This window comes from Motacilla alba, chromosome 18 (genome assembly GCF_015832195.1).
Source record: "Motacilla alba alba isolate MOTALB_02 chromosome 18, Motacilla_alba_V1.0_pri, whole genome shotgun sequence".
Taxonomy (NCBI): domain Eukaryota; kingdom Metazoa; phylum Chordata; class Aves; order Passeriformes; family Motacillidae; genus Motacilla; species Motacilla alba.
Window position 1 is genome coordinate 9,457,860 of NC_052033.1, and position 25,576 is coordinate 9,483,435.

Consider the following 25,576-nt stretch of genomic DNA (forward strand, 5'->3'; position numbering starts at 1 on the left):
AGCCCCAGCGGGTGCTGACAGATCAGCCCCACACCCGCCGGGATGCTGGAGGAGACACCAGCTTGTATCATTCCTCAGCACAATTAGCTGAGGAGGCTGTCATCCCGGGAATGTGATCTTGGTTATGAACAGCACAACCATGTCACACCCACGGCACCACCAGGGCCGGGAACAGACCCCGAGCCCCAGCCCACCTCGTGGTACCAATGACATCTCCTGCTGGAACCCCAGTGTGCCTGGCTGGGTTCTGGGGCGGCTCCAGCACTGCTCAGTCAGCCCTCAGGACAAGCCCAAGCACAGACTGGACAGGACAAGGACAGCACATGCTGCATGCCAGGTCCCCTCCCATTTCTCAAGGACTTAGTCCCAGCAAAATGAAATGCAGCTCAAGTGTCCAAGGAGAGGAGCTGAGAGCAGAGGCACGCACAGGACTTGTACACACACATGCAGAGATGGCACAGAGAAGCATGAACACACTGAGACACGACAGAGAAGGATGAACTCGGCTCTTTTTCTGTTTTCTACATTTATTTTTATTAGACAGATGAATGCATGGAAGCCATGGCCAAAAAAAATTAAACAACACATGGAAACAAACAATTTCTCGTCTGGCACAAAGTGAAGTTCAGCTTGTACCAGGCAACTTTCCTCTTCAGGGACTGAGCAGCAGAGGATGAGGAGCAGAAGGCTGGGCTGTGACAGCTCCATCAGCCTGTGGCAGGGCAAAGACAGCTCCTGCCTGAGTGTGAAGGATGGTTGCTTGTTCCACATGCACTAACAGGTGTCCACACACAGTAACAGGTATTCCACATGCACTAACTGGTGTTCCACAAGCAAGGACTGGTGTTCCACACACAGTAACTGGTGTTCCACACGCACTAACTGGTGTTCCACAAGCAAGGACTGGTGTTCCACACACAGTAACTGGTGTTCCACACGCACTAACTGGTGTTCCACATGCACTACCTGGTGTTCCACATGCACTACCTGGTGTTCCACACACAGTAACTGGTGTTCCACATGCACTACCTGGTGTTCCACATGCACTACCTGGTGTTCCACACACAGTAACTGGTGTTCCACATGCACTACCTGGTGTTCCACAAGCACTACCTGGTGTTCCACACACAGTAACTGGTGTTCCACAAGCACTACCTGGTGTTCCACACACAGTAACTGGTGTTCCACATGCACTACCTGGTGTTCCACATGCACTAACTGGTGTTCCACACACAGTAACTGGTGTTCCACATGCACTACCTGGTGTTCCACAAGCACTAACTGGTGTTCCACACACAGTAACTGGTGTTCCACAAGCACTAACTGGTGTTCCACACACAGTAACTGGTGTTCCACAAGCACTACCTGGTGTTCCACACACAGTAACTGGTGTTCCACAAGCACAGTGACTCCTGAGCATGCAGCACAACCCATGGCAGGGGAGCAGCAATGCCAAGCAGAGATGATAAAAAAATCAGAGAAAGGAATGGATACAGAGAACATAACAAGCAAAGCAGCAGACAAAATAGAAGTAGAATCAGAGGGACTGACGGGAACACACAGATTTGTTATTTATTATTTATACCCTGACTTGATCTTCCACATGTTCCTACATACTGGCAATCCCAACATGCTCAGTGCTCCATGTTACACAACTCTGCAGAGGCTGTAGAGCTCATCACAGCCCACTGGCTTTGGGCCAACCCTGCCAGGTTCTGGAGAGTCTTCCAATGCTCTGATGTCCAAGTATGCTGAGGGTGCTCAGCACCTGATGTAACAAAGCCTTGGGGTTTCAATTTTAAAATAGGCAGCCTGAGCCTGCTCCCCTGTCCAGCAGTGCAGAATGGGCCTGTGCTTCCAGCAGGAGCGAGAACAGACTCAGCACAGACATCAGAGGGAAGGCCTGGGGTGACTCAGAATTCCTCTGAGGAGGCTTATCAGTGATGGGGTAAGGAAAGGCAGGACAACCTCCCTGGCTCAGCCACAAGTGGAGGAGTGACACCAGATCAGAGTGTGCAGCCCTGATCCTGCCATGGGGAGGGCCAGAGTCACTGTTAGAGCTGTCAGGGACACAGTGACATCATGACTGTCCCCTGTTCACAGGGAGCTGCCCTGCAAGGACCCCAGGGCTCCAGAGGCCTGCCTGCACCCCACTATCCGAGGGCTCCCACTCCCTGCCAGCTCCCTCCAGAAGCTGCCCCATCCCTGGGGGTGTCCAAGGCCAGGCTGGATGTGGCTCTGAGCACCCTGGGACAGTGGAAGTTGTCCCTGCCCATGGCAGGGGGTGGAATGAGATGAGCTTTAAGGTCCTTTCAAATCCAAACCATTCTGGGATTCTATGATCTCCCATTTTCTGTAAAGTCCTACCACTATTAAAAAGGGATGAACAATGTGAACTGGAGAGAGGCAGCTTCCCAAACCTCAGTGCTTGCACTCACTTCCTTTCCTTCCCCAGAATCTTAACAAACAAGGAAGCTTTTCTGCCCCTTCAATTCCCTTTACTGGGCTTTGCAGGAATCTTCACCCTTCTGGTAACCATTGGCCTGGTCCAGGCATGCTGGGCTTTTCCAGCAAGGCCTGCAATCTCCCTGAGCTCTTTAGCAGTAATATGATATTTTAGCTTGCCTTACTCTACAGAGCAAAAGAGACAGAACAAATGAAAAAGAAAATACTACCTAAAGTTGAAATGTGCTCTTAACACCTCTACCCTGTTCTCCCTTGCCTCTGGGCTACAAGCCAGTGACAACTGCAGCTACCTCCTGTTGGATTGTTAACAATAGAAAATAGAAGAGCAGGAAAAAGACAAGACAAGAGGTGGGAAGGATTGGATAAAATCTCTCTTGGCCTCATGCAGGCTCTGGCAAGGGGCTGCTCTCTGCACCTGCACACCCAGCTCACAGCATAGGAGTCACAGGGAGAGCAGAGCAGAGCTTCCTACTGATCATCTCCAGCGTGCCAGGGGATGTGGGAGTGTCATTCAAATCCAGAAGGTCAGCTAAACCTTCAGAAATGCTCCTGCTACTGTTCCCACAAGCAGCTCTTCTTCCTGTGGGCTGGCTGGAGGTGCAGGACTCTTGGAGTGGGGGTGTGCTCCTCTCAGGGGATACCAGATACACACCCTGGGAGGGTGCAGAGCCCCCCGAGGGGACGGAGGCCAGCAGGGACACTCTGGGCTGGGTCACCTCGCCCGGCTCCCCGCAGGCTCACCCCCCTTGCACCAAGGCAGGCTGCTCTGAACCCGCAGCACCGGGGCACAGCTCTACCCTGCCTTGTGCCACCCACTCCTGGAGCAGCAGGGACACGCAGCCGGGCTCTGCAGCCTCCGGGGGTGCGGGGCAGCAGAAGGCATCTCCCCTCCGAGGTGTGCGGGGTGCTGCACGCCGAGCCCGGCTCAGCAGCAGCCCGGCACTGCCCGGGAAGGGACATCTGCTCTCCAGAAGCCATGGCAACGGGAGGGAAGCCGGCAGAGCGCAGAGCCGGCCTGGGAAACCTAAAGCAGCACTGACACCTTCAGGAAGGGGAGACGAAGCTCAACACCAGCCTCGCCTTGTCTTTTCCCTGCGGGGCTCAGAGCCTACTTGGGAGGAGCTTCCTTCTGGAGCTGGTTCCTGCGATCCAGCTTGCTCATGACCTGCGTGATGTCCACGGTGTTGGCGGCCTCCCTGGCTTTGGCCTCTTCCTCCTGCTGCCTCAGGATGATGGGGCTGGGGCTGGAGCGGAGGTGGCGGCGTCCGAACAAACCCGTGCTGGGCAGAGAGAGGGGAAGGAGAGGGTTACTGAGGAGAAGGGAACAAAACCTCCCCCCCGGGAAGTAAAGGGACCCAACGGGACAAGCTCGGACACAGAGCTGGCCAAAGGAGCGCAAAGTGCTTTAAACAGCACTCGGTGAGTCAGTGTCACACACAGGCTACAGGACTGCTAAAAGTGTCAAAGTCCCGCTCCTGAGGGACTCCAGGCACACCCACATCACTCCTTTGTTGTGTTGGCACATAACTCACACCCGGGGTGAAGCCACACAGCTCCCATCCGTGGAGTTTTCTCCAGTGTCCTCGGGAAGATCAAGGCAGGGACCAGTGTGGGTGTTCCTGGTGTCTGTGATGCCCCCAAAAAACACCTACTGCCTGCTTCAGCAACGCCCAGCAGTGGGAACAGGTGCTAACCCACCTCTGCATGAGGCACCAGCTCCAGGTCAACGGGATGCTGAGGTCTGGGGCATCCAGAACAAGCACTGACAAACATGAAGGCAGGACCACCAGGATCAGGCAGGATCTGCCAGGGACCTCGGGAGGTGTGGCTCAGGGGAAAACTGACCTAACCCCAGGCCAGGGAGCAGCAGGGCTTTTCCCACCGACTTAAAACAGGCTTTAGATTAAACAACAGTGTGAAAGTCCATGATTCCTCTTTCTTGCCTGCTAGGTTGATGAGTGGAACAGAGAAAGAAACAGCACGCAGTCTGGCACTGCACACTCAGTTTGAGGAGCAGCTGCAGCTCAAATGGCCTGGATTTGCTGTATAACCTTCATCTTGCTGGGAAAAAGCCATTTCCAAGGCCATCCACCTTGTGCCAGCTGTCACTCACAAGGTGCTGCTTGTTCCCAAATGCCTGCCACCTTCCTTGACACCAGGAGTGAGCTTTGTCCAGGCAGACATGAGCAGATCCCGTGGATTATCCCAAACCTTGGGTCTGCCTCTGCTCTGGCAGCCAATGTTTGGTGGGCAGGAGCCTTCCCCTGCCCAGGACACCAGTGCTGTCTCCTTCCAGGAAAGGAGCCACGAATTAATTCAACAATCCCAGCCCTTCTCAGCAGACCCAGCAGAGAAGGCAGCTGAGCAATCAGCAGCTCCACTCCTGTTCACAAGCCTTTTCCAAAGGGCTCATGAATAAACAGCACCAGCAGTCTCAAAGCAAAGCATCTTCTCAGTGCAAAATTTTATTTAATTAAGAGAACATCTAAATCATAGTAATTTTGCTGCAACTTGGGCTTTTTCTACCCTTGCTACAACAAGAAAAACAAACCCCACAATTACAGCCAGTTTCACTTGCCTTTTTTTGACACCCTCTTGTGGCACAACAGCCTTGGCCAGCATTTCCTTGTATATTGGAGACTTTAAATAGCGGCCATAGGAGTCCTACTAGGAGAAAAAAGAGGTAGTTATGGGCTGCAAACACCCTTATTAAAATCACCACCAAATACAGCTGCTCAGGAGCCAGGGAGGCTGGGAACTGGATAATCTCCCCCAGCAGCTCAAGGGACTTTGCATCTTTCAGGCAAATGTAGCTATTTAAACCAATATCCTTTCATCTTGCTGTAAAATTCCCAGGATTTTCCATCTCACAATAAAGCTTCACAGGTAAGACCCAGATCAAAAGATCTGGATGAAGCTTAGCCTGGGCCAGCAGGGTCTCAGAGTCACTGCAAGGTGAGGAGCTTGTGTTCCAGGAGCCAAACTTTTCATCAGTGGGTGAAAATCAGTCCAGTTCTGCTGCTTGGTGCCCACCTGACCCCCACCACCTTGGGGGCAGGCTGAGAGGGAAGGAGCAGCAGCAAAATACCAATGCCTGAAGCAGCACTTGCTTCACTCTGCAAATTTGAGGGATTTTCAAACAAAGGCCCCTTGAAAGGGACAGCTGATAGCACACAAAGGCACTGAAAGGCCCAGAGGGCTGGAATCCCCCTCAGGCTCTGGCAGCAAATAACAAACCTTTTTCATCAGCATGTAAATGTGGGTCTGAGCAGCATCTAGAACATAACGATGAGGGTGCTCCAGGCCTTTGACTGTGATGCCCATTGTTTTGCCATCGATGTTAATCCAGCGCCTTGCTCCTGGAGCCAGGAAGAGCCTGCCAGGAGGAGGAATCAACAGTGCCATTAGCAGCTGGAGAGTTCACAGACTCCAATCTATGCATGAAAGGAAAAGTCCCTTCTGCTCCCTGCTGCAATTTGCTGTCCTGATCTCGGGCAATCAATGTTCTCTTCATCAGAGACTGCACTCACTTCCTCTTGCACATAATAGAAGCCAAACTTTAGCTCACTGGAAGCAAAAAGCCTCTCCCCACTTGGCTTGTGGCAGCCTCAAGAACTTTGCTATTTCACACCGATATTTAAATTACATCCTAAGGCTGAAATGTAACAGACAACAGAGAGGAAAAGTAAATATATATATTTTAAAAATCCAGCTCTCTTTTCATCTCCTGAAGTTCCTTTCCTGTGTGGGGACAAAAGACAGCCACATCTGATAACAGCCTGCACGCAAAAATCTTAGGAATAAATCATTTGGAGAATGAGAACCTGTGGAAGCTGATGGGATTCATGCACAAAGAGTTAAAGAGTGGAAAATTTTCACACTCACTTGTAGATTTCTTCTGCTTTTTCTTTGACCTTGGATTGATCTCCATACTTGAGATCCTCACAGGCTTCCCAGAAACCCAGATTCTCTCCTGCATGGCAAGGACACAATCAGCAGAGAGTGAGATTGAGGAAAACACAATCCAATTTATCAACTCCTGGATTTGTTTGGCACAATTTGCTGGCCCCAAACCTGTCTCTCCAATTGACTGAAAGTCACTCTCCAGTGACTGAAAGAGGAAAACAGCTCTCCCCTGTTCTCTGCCCACTGACCCCTCTAAGAACTTGTGAGCTCAGGCAGTTACAGCTTCTCTGGGAGCAGTCAGAGAATCATGGAATGCTCTGGGGTGGAAGGGACCTGAAAGCCCATCTCAGTCCCACGGGCAGGGACACCTTCCACTGTCCCAGGCTGCTCCAAGCCCTGTCTGACCTGGCCTTGGGCACTGCCAAGGATCCAGGGTCAGCCGCGGCTTCTCTGGGCACCTGTGCCAGGGCCAGCCCACCCTGACAGGGAAGAACTCCTTCCTAAACTGCAGTGTAAACCCTCGGAGGCCATCCCCGCGCTGGGGACACGCCGGGCTGTACCGTGTGTCCCGAGCCACTAGATGGTACCGCCTGCCCTGGCTGCACAGCCTGCAGCAGCCTGTGCCCGTCACCTCAGCCTGGGGACAAACAGGGACACTGCCACCCACCGCTGAACTCCTTCTTCAGGAAGATCTGGAAGTTCTGGCGGCCTTTGGGGTCCCGGATCAGCTCGCTGAAGTTGAAGGCCCATCGCTCCACGCGCATCCTGGTGGGCACCTCCACCCTGCGTGGGGAGAGCACAAACAGCACCGCTGCTTTCTCTAATTAGCAGATTAATTAAAACCAAAATGCCCTTTGCTGCAGTGCCAAGGGACTTCTCAGCATTCTCTTGTTTTCCAGAGTGGTGTAGTGAGCTCCTGAAGTCAACCCCCTAAGTAAGCTGTAATTAAACAACTCGGGCGCAGCGGGATGAGAATTGAATTGGGATTTATGCAGCTCTCACAGTGACACCCAGCCTTGCCCTGAGGTCTGTCAGTCCCATCCTGGAGGAGGCACTGGCTGCTGCCCAGAGCTTTGCTCCTCATAAAGGCACTCGGTGCAGGCATCCCCTGGGGATGTCTAATGGGATGCAATGAGTCCAGGACTGCTGCTCTCAGAACCACCGAGATGTTGGATGCTCCAAGCCCCGAGATGCCACCGTGTAATTAGCAAACCCTGTCCAAAGGGAAAACCAGGGGAGGCCTCAGAGAAGGGACGGACCACCAGTGTGTGCCTCCAACCCAAAGCCTCTCCCAAGGAAGCAGCCTGAGGGGTGAGCAAAGAGCCAGGGGAGCAGCTGAAGCCTGAGCTGGTCCTGTTCCGTTCCTGTGCTGGTTAAGGGGGGCCTCACTCGTCCCAGGGAGGATCAGACCCATCAGCAGGGGCTGAGTGCACACTCCCATCATCAGCTCAGGAACTTCTGTGATGTTAAGGAAGGCTCCACCTGAAGAAGGCAGTGCTGAAAGTTCAGCAGGGAGTATTCCCAATTTCAGAGTAAGTTTGAAAGGGAACGCTCCTCTGCTCATGAGCAGAGATCAGATACCACAACGAAAATCAGTGGTTTCCTTTCCTGATTTCTATCAGTATAAAGGTCACTGTAAACCACAGGTTGGCAAAACAAGAGAAATACATACAGCTTTGCATTGAGATCCCAAAAGTCAGGGTCATCTGATATCCAAGGGTTGCTGGGGAGACATCCAGACAGGATGGGATCATTGGAGAGGAACTGCTCAGAATACTTCACAACTCTGCAACAAATCCAAAATCAAAATATGAATTTGGAAGCCAGAATTACAGCCAGGCCCATTACAGCCAAATAACAGACTACAGATATCCTCAGAGGTGCAGGACTCTCAGCACAGGGATCTAGAAAAATCAATTCATTAGCTCAGGTATCTTTTCCATTTGCCAGCAGAAGTCTCCTTTTAAAGCAGTCAATTTGTCAATTGAAATACAAGGAGATACAAGACTCTCTTCCATCACCTCCATCTGCTTTTTCATTTTAAGGTAGAGAGATTTAGGACTCTAAGGAGAGTTTCTGTCTCCTTCTGTTCTCAGCTGGCCGGGGCCTGATCCTGCACTGCTCTGGGGGGAAAGTGGCAGGGAAAGGAACACAGGGGTTGTGCTGAGCCAGGTGGGTTCTCTGCAGCCTCCCCATGAGCCATGGGAGAACTCAGGGAGCTCTGGGAAAGTGAGGGAATGCTGAGGGCTCATCCCAGCTTCTCCTTTCCTCCATCACCTACCACAGGGCTCGTTTCTCTGTGAGCGGCTCCGAGGGCTTGGCACAAAGCAGAGCTGTCTCTCTCCCATCAGGAACCAGACAAACACTTCTCCTACCTTCCAACTTGGCCAGACTTCTAATTACAACCGATTTCACTAATGTCCTGGAATTTTAGCTCCCGCCTCCCTTTTTCATTCTTGAAAAAAAAACTAAAATTCTCTGGTTTCTGCATTTAAAATTCCTTCCAGGCCAAAGTGCTTTCATGTGCTCAGAGCTGGGAGTGCAGTGTCCAGGAGCCCTTTGCTAACAGGCACCTTGGCACATACCCTGCAGTTATACAATGCTCCTGCACAGAGCAAACCACAGGGCTGGCACACAGCTGCTCCATCCTGCCTTCCCACTGGGAATGCCAAGGCATCCAGCACCTGCACCGGGCACTCCAGCCCATGATCAAGCAAATCTAAACCTGTCAGCTCAGGCAGCACTGCTGTGTGGTCTTGAAGTGCTTTGCAGCTTCTCCTAAGTCACTGCAATGCTCTGAAGCATGCACACTGCCCAGTTGCTGCTCAAATCCTCATTAATAATAATTTGATTTGGAGCCAACCCTGCAGCTGACACTCTGGAGCTCCAAAGTTCCTGAGATTTTTGATCTAGAAGCATCCCACCAGAAGCATCATCCCACCCGAACTAATGAGAGAAAAGCCCCATTGCCAAACAGAGAAACATCACAAAATTCCTGGAAAGCAGCCAGGTAACCCCAGCTCCAGCTCAGAGTTTGGAGAATTGAGGCAGTGACAAAACGAGCAGAGCTGCTGGTGCCCTGCAAATTGTGGCTCTCAGAAGACTCTCTCTTCCACCCATTGCATTCATCCAAGACTCTTCTCCAGGGGACTGGCCTGAGCACCTTGTTCATGTCAGATGTGACAGGAATCCCTGGTGGCAATGGCAGTGCAAAGCAGGTTCATGTCAGATGTGACAGGAATCCCTGGTGGCAATGGCAGTGCAAAGCAGGCAGGTGCTCTGCACGCTCTGAGGCTGCACCTCAAGGAGCCTGGTCAGCAAGGCAGGTTCCAGGCAGGAATGCCTCTGGCAAACACACCAGTGCCTAATGCCAGGGCTGGAGGTTTCATCAAGAACGCAATCAGGAAACACTCCCCCCGGGAAGGGGAATTGCTAATTAATTGCTTGGATGTTCATGGGGAGGCTGATTCCCCCTGCAGTGCAGAATAACCAGTGTTACACAGCCAGAGCAGAGCACCACCATGGGCAGGGACACTCGTGGGGGTGAATCCAGCCCAGGGTGGGGACCAGTGACAGGAGGGTCAGTCTGTCCTGCTGGTTGCTCCTCCTGAAGGACAGACACACTGCTGGATCCTCCCCTGGCTGCAGGGCTGTGCCCAGGCATCACAGCTGACAGAGCAGTGTCAGCATCTCCTGATTTCAGTGGGATTCTCAGCCCAGGCGCTGGTGCTGCTCTGCAGCAAAGCTCCCAGAGAGCTTCATCCTGCCTGGGACTCCGATCCCTCCTCAGCCTCCTCCTCCCAGACAGCCCAGACAGCACTGGGCCACCACATGGATCCCCTGGCTGAGTCACCAGCTGCCAGAGCAGACAGCTTCATCAGCTCATTAGGAGATAAGCACTGAAGACTAATTAATGTGTGGACAGAAGGAAATCAGGACTTACCCTCCAAGAGAGACAGAAGATTTCACTCTGGTCTTCAGGATGGCCTGCTGATAGTACATGATCTGAGGGGATCAGACATGGCCATGGTTAGGAGCATGGATACGAGAGAGATAAGGCCTATCTAAACCTCAAACAGGTTCTCTCCCAGGTAGTGGGGCTAATTACAGCAGGGACTGCTTCTTCCCTAATTCCTGAATGTCCAAGGAACCAGAGGACCCCGGAATTGTCTCAGTAAAATGTCTGTTTTCACCGAGCTTACTGCAAACATCAGAAACACACTTTGCAATGTGCAAGTAATTAAAAAGCACTCCCCATGTTATATAGAAATTGAATAATAGCTACCATCCTCAGCACCTACAAATGCTCTGGATGATTTAGCATGTAATTATCATTGATTCTTGGCTGTCTCTGTGCTGGCGCCACTGTGATTTCCCCACCACTAATTTTGATCTATTGGATTTTAGCCCTGGTGTCTGTCCTTGCCTGAGCCTTCCCGTCACTGGGAGAGCTGCAGTGGGAGGGAATGTCCTGAAATTACATTGATAAAAGCTCCATGAGGCAGGGATCCTGCTTTTTAAAGAGCCCGTGCCCTGCACAGAGGGCACTGGTGGAAGCAACTCACACAGGATGAACACTGAGAAGTGAGGGAAGCACCACTCACCTCTCTCCTATAGAATTCCATAGTATTTTTCTGTAAAATATATAAAAAAAAGAGAATTATTAAATTGGGATGGGTACTTACACTTGGTTTGGGTTTTTTTTTTGAGACATGGAAACACCGTTGCAGGGCTGCCGTTGTGCAGCGCTCTCCAATTAATTCTGATTACAATTAAAATCAAACACAGCAGCTGAGCTAATCAGGGTATCATCAAAGCTAAGAGCATCCCCACACGGTAAATTGTCCCATTAGCTGTATTTACTGTTTAGCATTGCTTCTCCCATCACAGGCTGCCTGCATGCCTTCAATTAAGGGGTTATTCTAATGGAGCTAAAATAGATTCATTTACGAGACACAGATTAGATCATTCAATATTAGCTAAAGGAGACAGGAACCAACACATTGCAAAATATAAACACCACAATTAAAAGCCTCAGAAGCAGTATCTGCTGTGCAAAGGGTGTTTACGTTGTGATTTGAATAACTCAGCCTATGTTACATGTCATCCACAAATGAGCAGGCAATCGAAGGCAAGGAATTAACTGCAGGGTGTTTATTCACACAGCTTCCTTTGAAGCACAGTTACTTTGTGTGGAATAAACTGCAGAAGGGAGAAGGAAAGACAGGCTAAGTCAGGGATGCTCCCAGCAAGCCTTTAAAGGCTCAGGGGTTTCAGTTGCTCAGCTCCTGTTTCAGTCAAGACCTGCATCCCAAAATTATTCTATCAAAAAAAACCCTGGGGCAGGTGGGGGTCTGCAGAGTGCCTTGGTGGAGTGCAGTTTGTGAGGGATGAGGGATGAAGATTCTGGTACTGAATGCCACAGGCAGCTCTGCTCTCCCCTCACCTCCCCAGAGACCCTGCACCCCAAACTGCCCCTGTTTTGGGAAAGGCAAGATGCTCTCCCAGGGCTGCTTTGTGGGGACACTGATCTGCTTTTGCACTTTAACCATCACCAGTCCTGCTCAGGAGGGAGAAACTCTTCTCCACAAGGCAGGAAAACACCCCCATTTTGCTGACACTTGTTTCTGAACTCACCATTTCAGCAGCAGGAGCCAGAAATGCAGCAGAGCCCAATCCCTACAGCACCACCACGGAGCCAGCCCTGACCCTGACCCAGACCCAGCCTGGCCAGAGGGGCATCAAAAAAAGTCCTCACAGTGGTGTTGTGAGGGGAGGAAGCTTTTCCTGCTGGGAATACCATGAGCAGCTCTGAGTGGGCAGCACAGACCACCTCAGCAGGGACAAACAGGGCAGCAAAAGCCAGCAGTGATGCTGTGCTGGCCCCCTGTGGGAGAGGGGGAAAGGACTGACACATCAGGGGACAGAAAAAGCTCTAGGACAGCAGGATCCTTGCTCACAGGGCTGCACAACCTCCCCTGCCGATTCACAAGCTCCTGGGACACCCTGATAAATGATGGAGGAGCTGAGGAACAGCTTCTCAGCCTCCTCTGCTCTCAGCTGCATCCCTCATTCCAGGCCACCTTGCATACAGACACCATTTCTTCCCCTCACTTCTACAGTGTCATGGGTTCAGACAGACTGCAGAAGTGGAAGGGAAAAATCACCTGCTTGCACGGAGAAATTTATTGTATTTACTGTCCTGAAGTGTCCTGTTTAGAGACCTGTGTTTCTGCTCCACTCCTGCACAACAGGAGTTCACTGTCTCCCTGGGGAATCTCAGCTACAAACCAGGCCTCATCAGATTTACAAGTGCCAGCTGAAGGGCTCCATTTGATGGAACTTGTGGCTAGAGCAGTGATTTCAACACGTTCAAATCATTTAAAAAAACTCTATTTTCTTCCACTTTTTTCCTCAGCTGGGGCCTCAGACAGGCCTGGTGCAGTGGGGAAGGAGAAGTGGGTGCTGGCACAGTGGCTTGAAGGCAGCTCACGTGGCAGGAAAGTGGTGTTATCTTCTAGAGGGGTCTGAGGCTGGCAGCACACCACACACACATGAGACAAACAGCTGTGGGAAAGAGAAAGAGAGCACAGTGAGTCAAATGTTATACAGAGACAGAAAGGGATCAATTAAAATGCCATCACAACAGGAAAATTATATGTGGGGGAAGAAAAATCAGCAAACAAGGGAAGATTTCATTTTTTAAGTGCCCCACACACCAAGGATGCCCTCCTGCTGCAGTCCGTGTGGAGGTCAGTGTGGTGGGCAGCTGCTCCTGGGAAAACAAGGGGGGCTTTGCTGGGGTGCTCCAGGTGGGGAGGGGATTTGCCAAGGCCCCCCCAGAAAGGGGCTGAGCCTCTCTGAGCAGCGGCACAAACTGAACTGCACCAAATCCAAGGGGAGCCCAGCGCTGAACACTGGGGAGGCTGCAGGTGCTGGCTGTGCTCAGCCCCTTGCAGTTCTCAAATCAGCAGTAACTGGGAGGAATCTCAGCTATTTCACCCAGAGCTGCTCATCATTTCATTTCCCTCTCACTCCCACAGCGCCCCCAGAACCAGCTCCCAGTTCAGAGCTGCTGCAAGTGGCCCTGAGCACTCTCCATGTCCCACTGAGCACTGCCAGCGGTGCCCACCACCCACCCTCCCCTACCCCCACTACTGACTGCAGCAGTGCCACAGTGCCCTGCACCACCCACCCACTCTGCCTCATTTGGCAGGAAATCATCTTTGGAACAAAAGAGTGGTTTCTCATAATGAGATTAATTTTGCAATGCCCTTAACGAGTGACTTATCGCAATTAGCGCGGATCAGCTCCCGGCCCCGCGGCCTCCAAATCAGCATGGCAATTACTGCAAGGCCTCAGTGTGTCCCAAGCGAGTGCCACGAGCTGTTCCACATCCTGTGACGGCCCTGAGACACCCTGAGTGCCCTGGTCACACCCCGTGCCAGCAGCTCTGTGCTCCCCAGGCACTGGGGCTGCAGAGCCCTATTGAAGATATTTTTGCCCCTGACAAGGGGGAGAGAATGATGCATCTGACTTCATCTTAGGAGAAGGCTAATTAATGACTTTATTATACTGTATTATTCTGTTCTATGTTATATTACATTTAAACTGAATTTGCTAAGCACTTAGCTGCACACAACTGCACAGAATCTCGTGACTGTCAGTCCCCACACACACACTTGGCCCTGACAGGCCAAGGGAACAAAACACCACCACTTTGGGTAAACCATCTCCATATTACATTCTGCTTTTGCACAAACACAGGTACAGCAAATAAGGTAAGAATTGTTTTTGCTTTCTCTGAGGTTCAGAGAATGTGAAACCCAGAAATATTCTTGGGAAGAATTGTGCCTTGCTTTTCTCTGTGAAGAGAAATGTGGCTGCAGAGCCCAGCTGGGAGCCAGCCAGGAGCTGATCAGAGCCCTCCCTGGAGCTGATCCCCGTGGCTGAGGCCACCAGCTCCTACAAGAGCTGGGATATCTGCTCATTCCCAGCTACCTGCTTGCTCCTCTGCCCAGTGGGAGACTTCCTGACCACACTGGGGAGATGATGGTCATGGTGGTTTTGCCTCCCTGTTTACAGAGGTCATAAACACCTGGAAACAGCTTTGGGTGGATGCCTGGAAGGAGCTGGGAGTGAAGAAGGTTGTGCAGAGTTTGTTTGGGACCAGGACACTGCAGTTCCAGCCTCACTCTGCCCCGAGTGCTCCATGCACAGAGCTTGGCTGAGGCTGATCCCTGGAATCCTGTGCAGGGAATTGGCCACTGAGCACAGGGCAGAGCCAGCCCAGCCTCCCTCCAGAGCTCTGGGCAGGAAGAGCTGCCTCTGGGCAGGAAGATCTGCCTCTGCAACCCTGCAAAGTGCACCCCAGCTGCCTCTGCACACCCCAACACCCCTGCTGAGTGCACCCCTGCTCCCTGCACTCAGCCAGCTGAGATCCTGCAGAGGCAAATCCTGACTCTGGCGTTAGATCATCTCAACACCCATCTCCACTGTGCTGGGGCATCCAGCCCTGCAGCTGGAAATCAAATCTGCCCCAGCCCATGCCCCCAGCCTTGTTCAAATGGCCATTTTTCCCCTGTTTATCTTCCCCTGACTCTGTGCTCTCCAAACTTGTGATGATGCAGCAGAATTTTATCAGGCAAACTGGCAGGGATTTATGAAATTAAAGGCCAGCAATGACTCGTTGATCTGTGGCTGATTTGCTGCACACAACAAACCAGGGCACGTCATTCAGCAGCCCCTGAGTGCAGCACAGAGGTTTTTGGGGGAGCTAAAGCTCTTTAGAAATATTCTGGTTCCAGGAGGCAGAGGCTGTGCAGGTACCTGCAGGCACTGAGTGGGCATTCTCAAACAGTGAGGCTTGCTGTGAGCCTGAGAGCCAGCAACTAAAGGCTAAAACATCCCTAAATTAGCTGTTCAATGGGTGGCTACTTCTGCCTGACTCCTCCTGCCCACCCACAACCCCTAACTCATTGTAACCACGAGGTCTGCCCATGGATCAGTAATAAAAGTGTTTCAAACGATTCTGAGCACCAGAGGACTCTATCTGTGAGGGGGAGCAGCCCACCAAAGGGTCTGAGCAAGAGGAGAGATGTTCATGCTAATCTCAGCTTCAAAGAAATCAGGAATTCATTCTTTTCTTTCCTTCTCAACTGCCAAGATAAAAAACTCCATAATTTGGCCAACAAAGTGAGGGTAGACTGAGCAGGAGCAGGGACACAAATCAGAGCTTGGCCCATTCTTTCTGCTCACCAAAGGCTGCTGAGCCACAGGTGTTGGTGACAGCAGAGGACAAAAATAAAGCTGCTGGTCCAAAGGTGGCTCCATGAGGGCTCTTGGCTGTCTCATATATTCTCAACCACTCTTTCAAAAGCAAAAGGAGGAGCAAGGAGAACCTTTCCTCTTCAGCTCAGCCTCCAGAGGGGAGGCACAGAAAGGAGAGGGGCAGGGAAGTCACCCCAAAGCTGGTGTCCTTGGGCTTCTGCCCTCCCTGGAGCCTCCCTTGATGGGGGGAGCTGCCCCTGTCTCTTATGGCCAGGGTGGAAGTGGGCAGAGATCCCTCAGCTCCCCCTCCGTGCTACCAGGCAGCTGGCAGATGGATGGAGCTCTTCAGACCGTTTGCAAACCTAAAATCCCTTCCATGTCAGCTGTAAAACTGTGGGTGAGAAGTTGGCTCACTCCTCTTTCTATCCCTTTCCCTTTCCACTACTTCTTTACTCTTAAAAAAAAAGAAAGAAAAAGGCTTTCCAGCAGCTGCTACTTACAGCAAGAAAAAAAAAAATAAAATACACCCCAAGCCTCCACTTTGCTCCTTTTCAGTCTCTATAGCAACAGAACACAGCTGGCCAAAGCAATTATCCTGCCTTGGCTGGAGATGTTTAGAGGCTGCTACAAGAATGGGAAGTTGTGGGCACACTGTGAGTGTGATGGCAGAAACATTTGCATTGAATTGCTGAGAGATGTTTTGACTTTTCTTCCAAAGGAACACTGCTAAGGGCACAGAGACAGGATCATCTCAGAGGGCTGATGGGGAAGGGAGCAGCAGCTCCAGCTCCTCATCCACTGACTGCATCTGTGTGATCTCAGACCAGTTCACCCAGTTACAGCCCTCATGCTCTCAGTTCACTGATTCTGCTTCCTTATGGTCTACAATATGCATTTTTTGGCAACATTTTGTGTCTCCTATCCACCACACCAACCTCTTCATCATCTTACCACACATTAATTACCCTCTGGGAGGTATTCTGTAATTTCATTTTAAATCTGGATCTCTGCACTGACCCTTTACACCCCTCAAAGTTCATTCAGCACTCACAAAAAGGCAGCAAGGAGCACCTGGAGACAGAGGATTCCTTGGTTCAGCTTCACCAGCAAAGAAAACATGTCCTGCAGCCAAGCACTCACACTAACTGGTGTGGCAAGAAAGCTGACAAAGTCTTTTCGAGGCAGAAGAAGCTGCCAAAGCCTGTTTTGAGGGCCTCACCTCCCGGGTGAGAGAGCCTCAGCCTCTGGCCTGTTCAGCTCTTAGAGCTGAGCTGACACACTCAGCCTGCAGCGCCCAAAAAATGACAACCCCAGGGACATTTTCTGGGTCCTCCCAGACAAATTCAGTAGGTGTGTAAAGAAAAACCAACCCTGTCTCACCTGGTTTACCTTATTTTCATTGGGATCTGTGACACGGTCTAATCCATACTCGAGGACATCCAGCATGCCTGGCTGTGGTGAACAGCAAACAAAGCTTTGTAACTCATTGGGTTTAAAGGCTGTGCATCACACAAATGCAGAGGAGACCCCCAGGCTTGGGAACCCCCAGATTTGGGAATGCCCCTCTTCAAGCTGCAGCTGGACCTCTGTCCCTTGCAGCTTTGGGAACAGCCAAGGGAAGGTGGTGGGGACTCAGGGCAGCTCTGGGCTGGCCCTTCCCTGGCACATGGCCCAGAGGCTGTGCCCTTTCCACGTGGGAGCTTGTCCCAGGTGGCTGCAGGGAGGGCACCACCGAGTCACTGAGGCCACCCTGTCACCCTCTACTCACAGGAGCTCTGTTCACAAGCCAGTAGGCTCTCTCCTGGCAGTCCAGGGCATACCTGTCCTCCTTCTTCCGCTCCTTCCCTGCCCTGCAAGCCAAGAACAGGGGAATTCAGGAATTTTGCCCTCCTGAAATCAGTGGGATGAGAAGCAGGGCACACCTCCAGGCTCCCGTGGGTCCCGGCCTGACCGCGCCATCGCTGCCCCGATGCCACCCCTGACCACATCCTGTCCTGACTAATTCTGGGCTGCACATCATCTTCACATGGCCACACGTGACTGGCTTTTGAGAAATCATCATCTTCCTGAGCTGAGTGGGGAGCAGACACATCCCCTTCTGATTAGGCACACAGCCCTCTGGGAGCTCTCTGCTGACTTGCCCTCAGTCCTGCTGCTTCACCTTCGTCCCTGTCCCATGTCCCCAAGGACTGCCACCCAGAGACACATCCTGGACATGTCTCATCCCCGTCTCTCAGGAAAGCAGAGGCATTTCTCAGAGAAACTGCTTGGAAATGGTTCTGAGGAAGGTTCCCAGGCACTAAAACCCAAATCACCTCCACAATTAAACAGAAGAGGCACTAGCATGGTTTGGGCTTGGACCAACTAATTCTTTCCCAGAAAAGTCCTGAGCACAATTTGGGCCTGAGCATGGGGAAGGGAACATTCCCAACAGGCTGTTTGCATGTGGCCTCCCTGCTGTGGTGAGCAGGGTGGGTGCTCTGCACCAGTCTGCCCCAGCAGCCCCATCAAACAGCCTCAGACGAGTTTAATCTGCTCGTTCAGACACAGGCTGGGGATCTAACTTTGAAACTGCATTTGGCATCTCTTAGCCCAAGTCTGACCTCAATTTACAAGAACAACAGTCTGGTGTTTAATGAGACAGTTATCTGATGAGCTGCACTCCGAGGACTTGGCTGCCATCCCAGGGAACAGAGAGGCTGCTGAGCAGCAGAGGCACTGCCTGCCCTGCCAGCAGGTAAAGGAAGGTAAGAGGAGCCCTCAGAAGCAGGAAAGATCTCTAAAGGAGTATTCCCATCTCATGTTCACCAACTTTCCTGGCAATTTGAAGGTTTCAGTTCCTAAAACCAAGTCATTTTAGCTGGGTACATAAGGATGCACTTCAGTTTTCTCCAGAAGTCCCTGCTGGGACTATTTACTGCTTCTTGATTCGCTCCACTCAGCTGAGAGATGTGCCAGAAACTCCTGACCCAGACCAGCAACAGGCCCAAAGTCCAGGGCCTGATCCACAAATACTCATGGAGAACACTGAGCTAAATGAAGTTGTTTCTAATTAGGGCTTGCAGCAGCAGAACCCAGCTTCTTCCCAGAACCACATCAAGTGCAAAATCTAAACCTTCACTCCAAGCCATTTTAAAGCCATTTTGGTGTTTTTAATGTGTGATTGAACTGTGCACCAAGGCAGCCAAGCTCTGCTCCTCACGCCCTCCCCAGTGATGCAAACAACGGAATGCAATTCCACTCACTTATACTGCTCCTTGGCCTGCATAATGACAAAATCCCACTTGTAGTTTATTTTTTGATTGAGCATGTTGTAATGTTCCTGGAATAAAAATAAAAAAGCAGTTAGTGTGAAAATTCTGACCAGGGCACTCCCATGCTGGGGTTTTCTTGACTCTCCATAGTTCAACGAGGCCAGGCTGGCCACTGAGCCAAGAAATCTGGATTGTTCTGCACGTAATTACAAGAATTGCAACAGTTCAAAAATGCCATTGCAAGGAGAGCAATTACCCCTGCTAAAATTATAATTGACTTCACAGTAGTTTTCTGTACTGGTCGTTTTTTTCACTTGCAAAATGTTGGCTTTTGATACAGCTGGAGGAACACCTCGTGCAATTGAAGAGGTGATTTTTTTGCTGTCCCCCACTCATAACAACAAAGGGCTTAAGTTGTAGCAAATGAGAGTCTTGTAATGGAACAAGTGAAGTGTCTCCTCACCTTTTCATATTCTTCCAAAATCCCTTTCCTTTTAATGTTCTTCTTTGCTAGATAAATTGCTGTGGAGGTAGAAGCAAATTAGCAGTCAGTTATACTTAGACCAACAAGTCCAAGAATAATTAAAATTTACCCACATTACAAACACAGGAGCCTTTGTCTGCTGCAATATCTTCCCAGGCATGAGCTCCAAAGCTCGTGAAAGCTCAGTGAAGAAGAAAGGACTTGGTGCTTTTGGGATGTCACTGATGCCCAGGCAGGACAGGCAGCATGTGCCTTCTGCCACCCTTCCCTGGGGAACTCAGCCAGGCTTCCACGGGTCAAGGGACACTGGGCCAAACCTTCCAGGTGTTGAGGCTCCTCAGAGTTTGACCTCCAAGTTTTCTGAGCACAGGCCAGTGTTTTTTTGCTCAAGTTCTAACAAAAACATTCCAATCCAAACCAGGCTTTTTTATTTCCTCAGGAGATCTACAGCATAATGCAGCTAAAAGCCACAGAGGACAACCCTGGCATGGACAGATCAGTCTGTGAACTGCACAGCTCACAGGAGCCAACCCAGCTGACCAGCCCAAGATTCATGATCAGCTCTACAACAAAAAGCATCATAAAGACAACAAGAGATTTATATGGAAAAAAACCATCAGGAGATCTTGGAAGCCACTGTGCTTTCTACACAGAAAGAGCCATCTCTGAATGCAGGGCTTGATCCAAATCTACAGGAAGACAGCCTTGGGCTCAGATCCAGGAACACACTTAACTGCTCAGGGAAATCTAATCTTGTGTTTAAAGTCTTCCCTCCCCAGCAAGGTAATTCAGATGTGTTCCTGTGTGATGGATCTTAGTGCAGCAGAAGAGCTTAAGCACTTTCTCTCATCAAGGCCACCACCACAAGATGGTCACACCCTCAATTCACCACTACTGAGAAATATTCACAAAGCAGCATGAAAAAAAATGGGCTGGTCATTGTGAGTGGAGACACAGCACAAGAACAGGAAGAGCAGGTGTGGAGCAGGACTGTGGAACAAACCCACACCCCTGGGCACCCCTGGGGTGGGGGGACAAACCCACACCTATGGACTGGGGGACAAACCCATACCCCTGGACTGTGGAACAAACCCATAGCCCTGGGCACCCCTGGGCTGTGTGATAAACCCACACCCCTGGACTGTGTGACAAACTCTCACCCCTGGGCACCCCTGGGCTGTGGGACAAACCCACACCCCTGGACTGGGGGACAAACCCACACCCCTGGACACCCCTGGGCTGTGGGACAAACCCATACCCCTGGGCACCCCTGGACTGTGGGACAAACCCACACTCCTGGACTGGGGGACAAACTCTCACCCCTGGACACCCCTGGGAACCTCTGGAGACACCCCTGGACTGTGTGACAAACCCACACCCCTGGACTGTGGGACAAATCCTCACCCCTGGGCACGTGCAGTGCCACCACTCACCATAGTCTGTGTCATCAGCAGCCCAGCCCTGCACTGGCCAGAAATAGGGGGTCTGCAAGGCAAGGAGCCTCCTGTTAGTGCACACAGGCCCTGAACTCATGGACTCCTCATTCCAAGACCCAGGAATATCCTGATTTCCCCCTGATAGCAGTGGAGAGAGTCCAGCCATGAACCTCAATGCCATCCTGCTCTCACTGTGCTTTTTGAATATCCATCACTCCGTGCCCGCACATCATTCCACGTCCAACCAACAATTCCATTTGCTACTTTAAGACCTGGGAGGGAACACCCTTTGGAGGAAAGCACAGCTATTTTTAGGCTGAACAAGCACACTAATTTCATTGAAGAAACAATCACAGTTTCCCTGTAAACTGCAATCTCAGCCTTCTCTGTGCAGATTTCTCTGAGTCTTCCCCTTCCTCCTGCACAGCTACACAGCTCCTGGGAAGTGCCCCAGCTGCCTGTTTTTAATAAAAACCAGTGCTGAACTCCCTCTCAACAGGCTTAGAGGAGCTGCAACTCACTTGAAACCTGTAGAGGCTGCCATCTGCCTTCAGGGTGAGGTTCTTTGGCTCCTGAAGAGGGTAGATATATCCGTATTTGACAAACAGGTCTCCCAGGTGGAGTGCCTCTGAAAATGGAGAATGCAGATGTTTTCATTGCACAGAAACACTTCACTGGAATTAAAAGTGAGCTCTTATGCAGGGGAGAATTCAGCTAGAAGGTTTTGCTGCTTGAGGTCTTAATTTTATGACTGGAAGCTGAGAAAGCTCCAGTTTTCACATTTTTACCCACCTTCTGCAGTGACCTGCAAGCGCTGAAGGATCCACTGCATGATATCAATCCCTGCAAAGCAGAGCAAAGCAAAGGTCAGGCACTGAAATCAGGAGTGTGCCCAAATCCACAGGGGGAAAGGAGACTCTCCAGTCCTCCCCCTCACTGTGCTCTGGATCCCACAGCCTCCTTTTCTGCAAAAGTGCTTTCAGATGCAAGGAGGCACAGGTAAGATGCCATGTGGCACCCCCAGGGCACCCAGAGGGAGCCTGAGGCAGGCGTGACCTTGGCATGGCACAGAGAGAGTGTCACCAGCTCACGTGGCCTCAGCAGCATCCAAACCCCCATCAGGGGCTTAGAAAGGGCTTAAGGATGCAACAGCTTTCTCACCAGGGAAGGGGAGGCTTTGCTCCACCTTGCCTGGAGAGATTCACTCAAAGAAGCTCCAGAGCCACAGAGCACAGTCCTGTCCCAGTTTTGTAGAAGACCAGTGCCTGATCCCCTAAGAGTCCCTTACAGGGCAGAAGGGATGTCCAAATCTGAGATCCAAGCTGCAGTGGTTACAGGATTTATCAAATTCACACACATTTTATCTCTCCCAGTTCTTTTGCTGGACTGTGAGCAGTTGTACCCACCACAGGCAGCATAAACTTCAGTTTTAGTTTTACGTTCTGGGGAGCAAATTTCATGAACCTTCTTCCATTTCAAGAGGGCAAAAAGGCTCTTGTCCCCTGACCAGTTCCTGGCCTTTTCCTCCAAACCTCCCCTAGGACTGCAGACTGAGGTGTTGACCTTTCTTGACATTGCAGTGATGACTTAACTTTCTAATAGGGGCTCAGAGCTCTTATCCTACTGCCTGCTTCCTGAAATAGATGAAATTAAAGGATTATCTCATCACTCATTTCTAGACAGCTCCCTCTGTAAGCACTTTCCCCCAAAGGTGCACATTTAACATTGAGGTTTATTTGTTCATTTTACTGGCTTTCACTGAATTTAACTAGTTGGCTTCCTGCACAGACAGAGCCAGGCTCTCTCCAATGGCTCTGCGTCCCCTGCTCCAATATCTTCACCACACCCTCATCAAAATGAATCAATCTCTTCTGCAACACCCAGGAGCAAATCAGTATCCATGCAGCATAAAAATACCAGTTTAGAGAGGGATGACCAGCACACAGGGGGAGTGGAAGTCACTTGCCTCTCAGAGGTGGACTGGAATTTATGACTTGTGCAAGAGGGAACTTGGAACAATTCTAGTTAAGGAAGCAGAGTGAAGCAGACAGCACACAATGAGGGTGAGTGCCAAGACATCAGACACCCAAGGACTTTTAGGAAGCGGGGTTTTACATTGGGCAGACATCAAGAGAAGTTCTCCTTCCCCTGCAATTCATCTGTGTGAGACGTCATCCTCAGCACAGGGAATCTCCTCTTTGTGCTGCCCTGACAGCTCTGGGAAGCTCCTTGTGCAGGCAAAGCCTCCAGCCAGCTCAGCTGCGTGAGCCAGGATGTGGGCTGCACTGCAGGGCACGGAGGGTGCTGCTGGGAGCAGGCTTCACATGTGCCCAAGCTCTCTGACCCTTCCACTGACTGCCTCTTCCCATGGGCAAGTGATTTCAGTGCCTCTGCAGCCTCTTTAAAAAAAAAAACAAAATGGGGCAAACAACACACTGAGCCTACCAGGCTTTGCAAACACAGTGGGGGAATTCTCTTGACTTGCCTGGAGCAAACCCACTTTGTTTCAGTGGGAGGTTTTGTTCCGAATTTCCATGTGCTGAAGAGAGATCGAAGCAGGAGGAGGAAACTTGGGTCTGGAGTACGTGTGAATATTTATAGCAGAGGATTCCTCACAAGAGCTTTTGTGGAGGCTTGGAGAGCAGGGAAGCAGAGGGACTGATAGTGCCTGGTGAAAGGAGTAGCAGGCACAAGGAGGCTGTGATAAGAGCTGCCTGGAACACTGCACATGACACAGCTCAGCTCCTGTCTGCTGCTCCTCCAGCCTCCTTGAGGGAGGCAAAGCTGTCATTTACAGGCACAGAAGTGGGTTGAATATTTTGTTCTTTTCCTGCCTACTCAAGAAAAATTATTACTAGCAGTAAACATTAAAAGGAAGACTAATTGTTAATTGCTCATTTCTGAAGTACCATGTTTCAGCCTGCCTCCAGGCTGCTTGTTTTAATTGGGTTTTTAATATTTATCTTTATTTGTGATCCAGCCTCACTGGGAGCACGAGAGGTCTGGAGGCTGCAGCGTGTCCTCACCTCTGTGCTAAGGCAAGGTCACTTGAGTTAACCCCCAGGGGACAGCTGGAAGTGCCTGGGGATCAACCTTTGTCTGATTCAAGGAGCAGGAATGAAATGAGACAAGAGATCAAGGGAGCAGGGACATTTCAAATGATGAACAGCTGATATTATTGGGAGCAGAGCTCCAGCACACAGCCAGGCACTGGCAGCCCTGGCCGGGGGTCCACAGGCAGATTTTCCCTGCTGAACTGGGCCCAGTCCCTTCCCCCAGGGCAGCTCTTACCTGTCACAGCGTGGGGGATGTTGGCGACCATCACTGTCTGTGTCTGTGTCTTGATTCCTGTGTCCGGGCTCTGCATCTCCATCATGAGAGCTTCAATCTGCAAAGCAGCGATGGGATGGGATGGGATGGATGGCAGAGGAGAGCCAGCATTCCAGAGGGTGGGCACTGGTGTGCCACAGCAATGCATGCAGCGGCCACAGCCCTCTCTGAACCTCCCCCTGGCACCAGAGGTGCCACCTCCAGCCCACAGCAGCTCACACTGCCATGGACACACACACAGAGCCAGGGCTGGCACAGGAGGGACAGGATGGAACCACTCCATGAGAGCTAAGGAAAAAAAAAAAAAAAATAAAAATCTGTGCTACCCAGACCCCACCACACCCAGAAAGGTTCTCCTCTGGCTCCCTGGGCACTTAGAAAGAAAAATGGGGAGGGAATAAAATCTGTGCTTCTGTTAGGAGGTGCAAAGGAGGTGTGTGAGGGACGCTCTGACCATTCCTGTGCAGGGCTGCACTCCCCCACCCAGGTGTCAGCGCCTCCAGGGATGGGGCAGGCACATCCTCCTCTCTGGGGGCTGCCCATCACCTCCCACCTGGGATTCCTCAGGGGTCCTGCTGACTCATTTTTAACACAGGATGAGTCTCACGCTCAGGGCCAGACAACTTTTACTCCTCATTCCCAATTACCTTTATTTCTTTTTAAAAGATAAAGATTTTCAAAGGTATTTGCCTCTCTTTGACTTCCTACCAGCACCGCTCCCAAAGCACAAAGCTTTTCTTTCAGCTGGGATGTGTGCTCAGATGGATGGAGCTGGGGCACACTCCTCATCTCCTCGTTTTTGATTATCTGGGTGCCATGAGAGCTCTGGGGAAGACGTTCTTCTTTTTGTCTTCTGCTTCCAGGGCTATTAAATCAAAACTGCTCCAACAGGACCAATTTGGTCTCTCCACACATTTGTTTTGGGTGAGGCTGTAGCTTTTTAACTGAGAGCAGGGGATTTAACAGTGTGAGCTGATGACACACACACATAATGGAGGGTATTGTCTTCACAGGCACCACAGTGACTTTGGTCCCAAGTCTTGCCAAGTTCTGTGAGGATTTAAACTGTAGTGACAGGATACACTCCGGGCTTGTCAGTAAAACTGGATTTTCAACTGCTTGTAAAGGCACTGACAAATTAATGCTAAAATGGAGAAGCCTGCTAAAATTTAACATAAATATTTGTATAAATACTTATTAAATATTTTAAAGGAGCAAAACCAGAGCAGAGGTGATGGAATATAAAGACTTTTTTTTTTTTTTAGGTCTTTTAACAGAACTCACAATTTCAACCTCAGGAAGTTCAGCTGTGTGGGATGAGGTGAGGCAGGCAGGGCACTCTTTAGGAAACTGGGATTCTAAGCAAACCCAGGTACCTTGGGAAGTCACCCTCAGTGACTGCACAGTCCCTTCACAGAGAACAGAGATCC

At 50.9% G+C, this 25,576-nt stretch overlaps 1 protein-coding gene across 5 annotated transcripts in view; it reads right to left on the minus strand.

Annotated features, from left to right (window-relative positions):
• RGS9 (regulator of G protein signaling 9) overlaps nucleotides 1–25,576 on the minus strand; it is a 32,405-nt gene that overhangs the window by 2,578 nt on the left and 4,251 nt on the right. Inside the window, exons 2-18 of one of the 5 annotated variants that reach the window (XR_005259365.1) lie at nucleotides 24,108–24,204; nucleotides 21,609–21,659; nucleotides 21,338–21,444; nucleotides 20,814–20,865; nucleotides 19,360–19,418; nucleotides 18,888–18,964; nucleotides 17,411–17,492; nucleotides 17,032–17,094; nucleotides 10,977–11,006; nucleotides 10,316–10,377; nucleotides 8,045–8,158; nucleotides 7,040–7,155; nucleotides 6,352–6,439; nucleotides 5,704–5,842; nucleotides 5,046–5,130; nucleotides 1,366–3,748; nucleotides 492–1,239 (exon numbers count right to left, since the gene is read on the minus strand). Coding sequence is in view for 4 of the 5 variants with exons in the window: in XM_038157272.1 (XP_038013200.1) it covers nucleotides 3,547–3,748; nucleotides 5,046–5,130; nucleotides 5,704–5,842; nucleotides 6,352–6,439; nucleotides 7,040–7,155; nucleotides 8,045–8,158; nucleotides 10,316–10,377; nucleotides 10,977–11,006; nucleotides 17,032–17,094; nucleotides 17,411–17,492; nucleotides 18,888–18,964; nucleotides 19,360–19,418; nucleotides 20,814–20,865; nucleotides 21,338–21,444; nucleotides 21,609–21,659; nucleotides 24,108–24,204 (1,424 nt within the window). In the remaining variant the exon portion in view is untranslated. Of the gene's footprint in view, nucleotides 1–491; nucleotides 3,749–5,044; nucleotides 5,131–5,703; nucleotides 5,843–6,351; nucleotides 6,440–7,039; nucleotides 7,156–8,044; nucleotides 8,159–10,315; nucleotides 10,378–10,976; nucleotides 11,007–17,031; nucleotides 17,095–17,410; nucleotides 17,493–18,887; nucleotides 18,965–19,359; nucleotides 19,419–20,813; nucleotides 20,866–21,337; nucleotides 21,445–21,608; nucleotides 21,660–24,107; nucleotides 24,205–25,576 lie in introns of those variants that run through there. The other 4 variants (XM_038157273.1, XM_038157272.1, XM_038157276.1 and 1 more) reach the window with 4 other exon arrangements.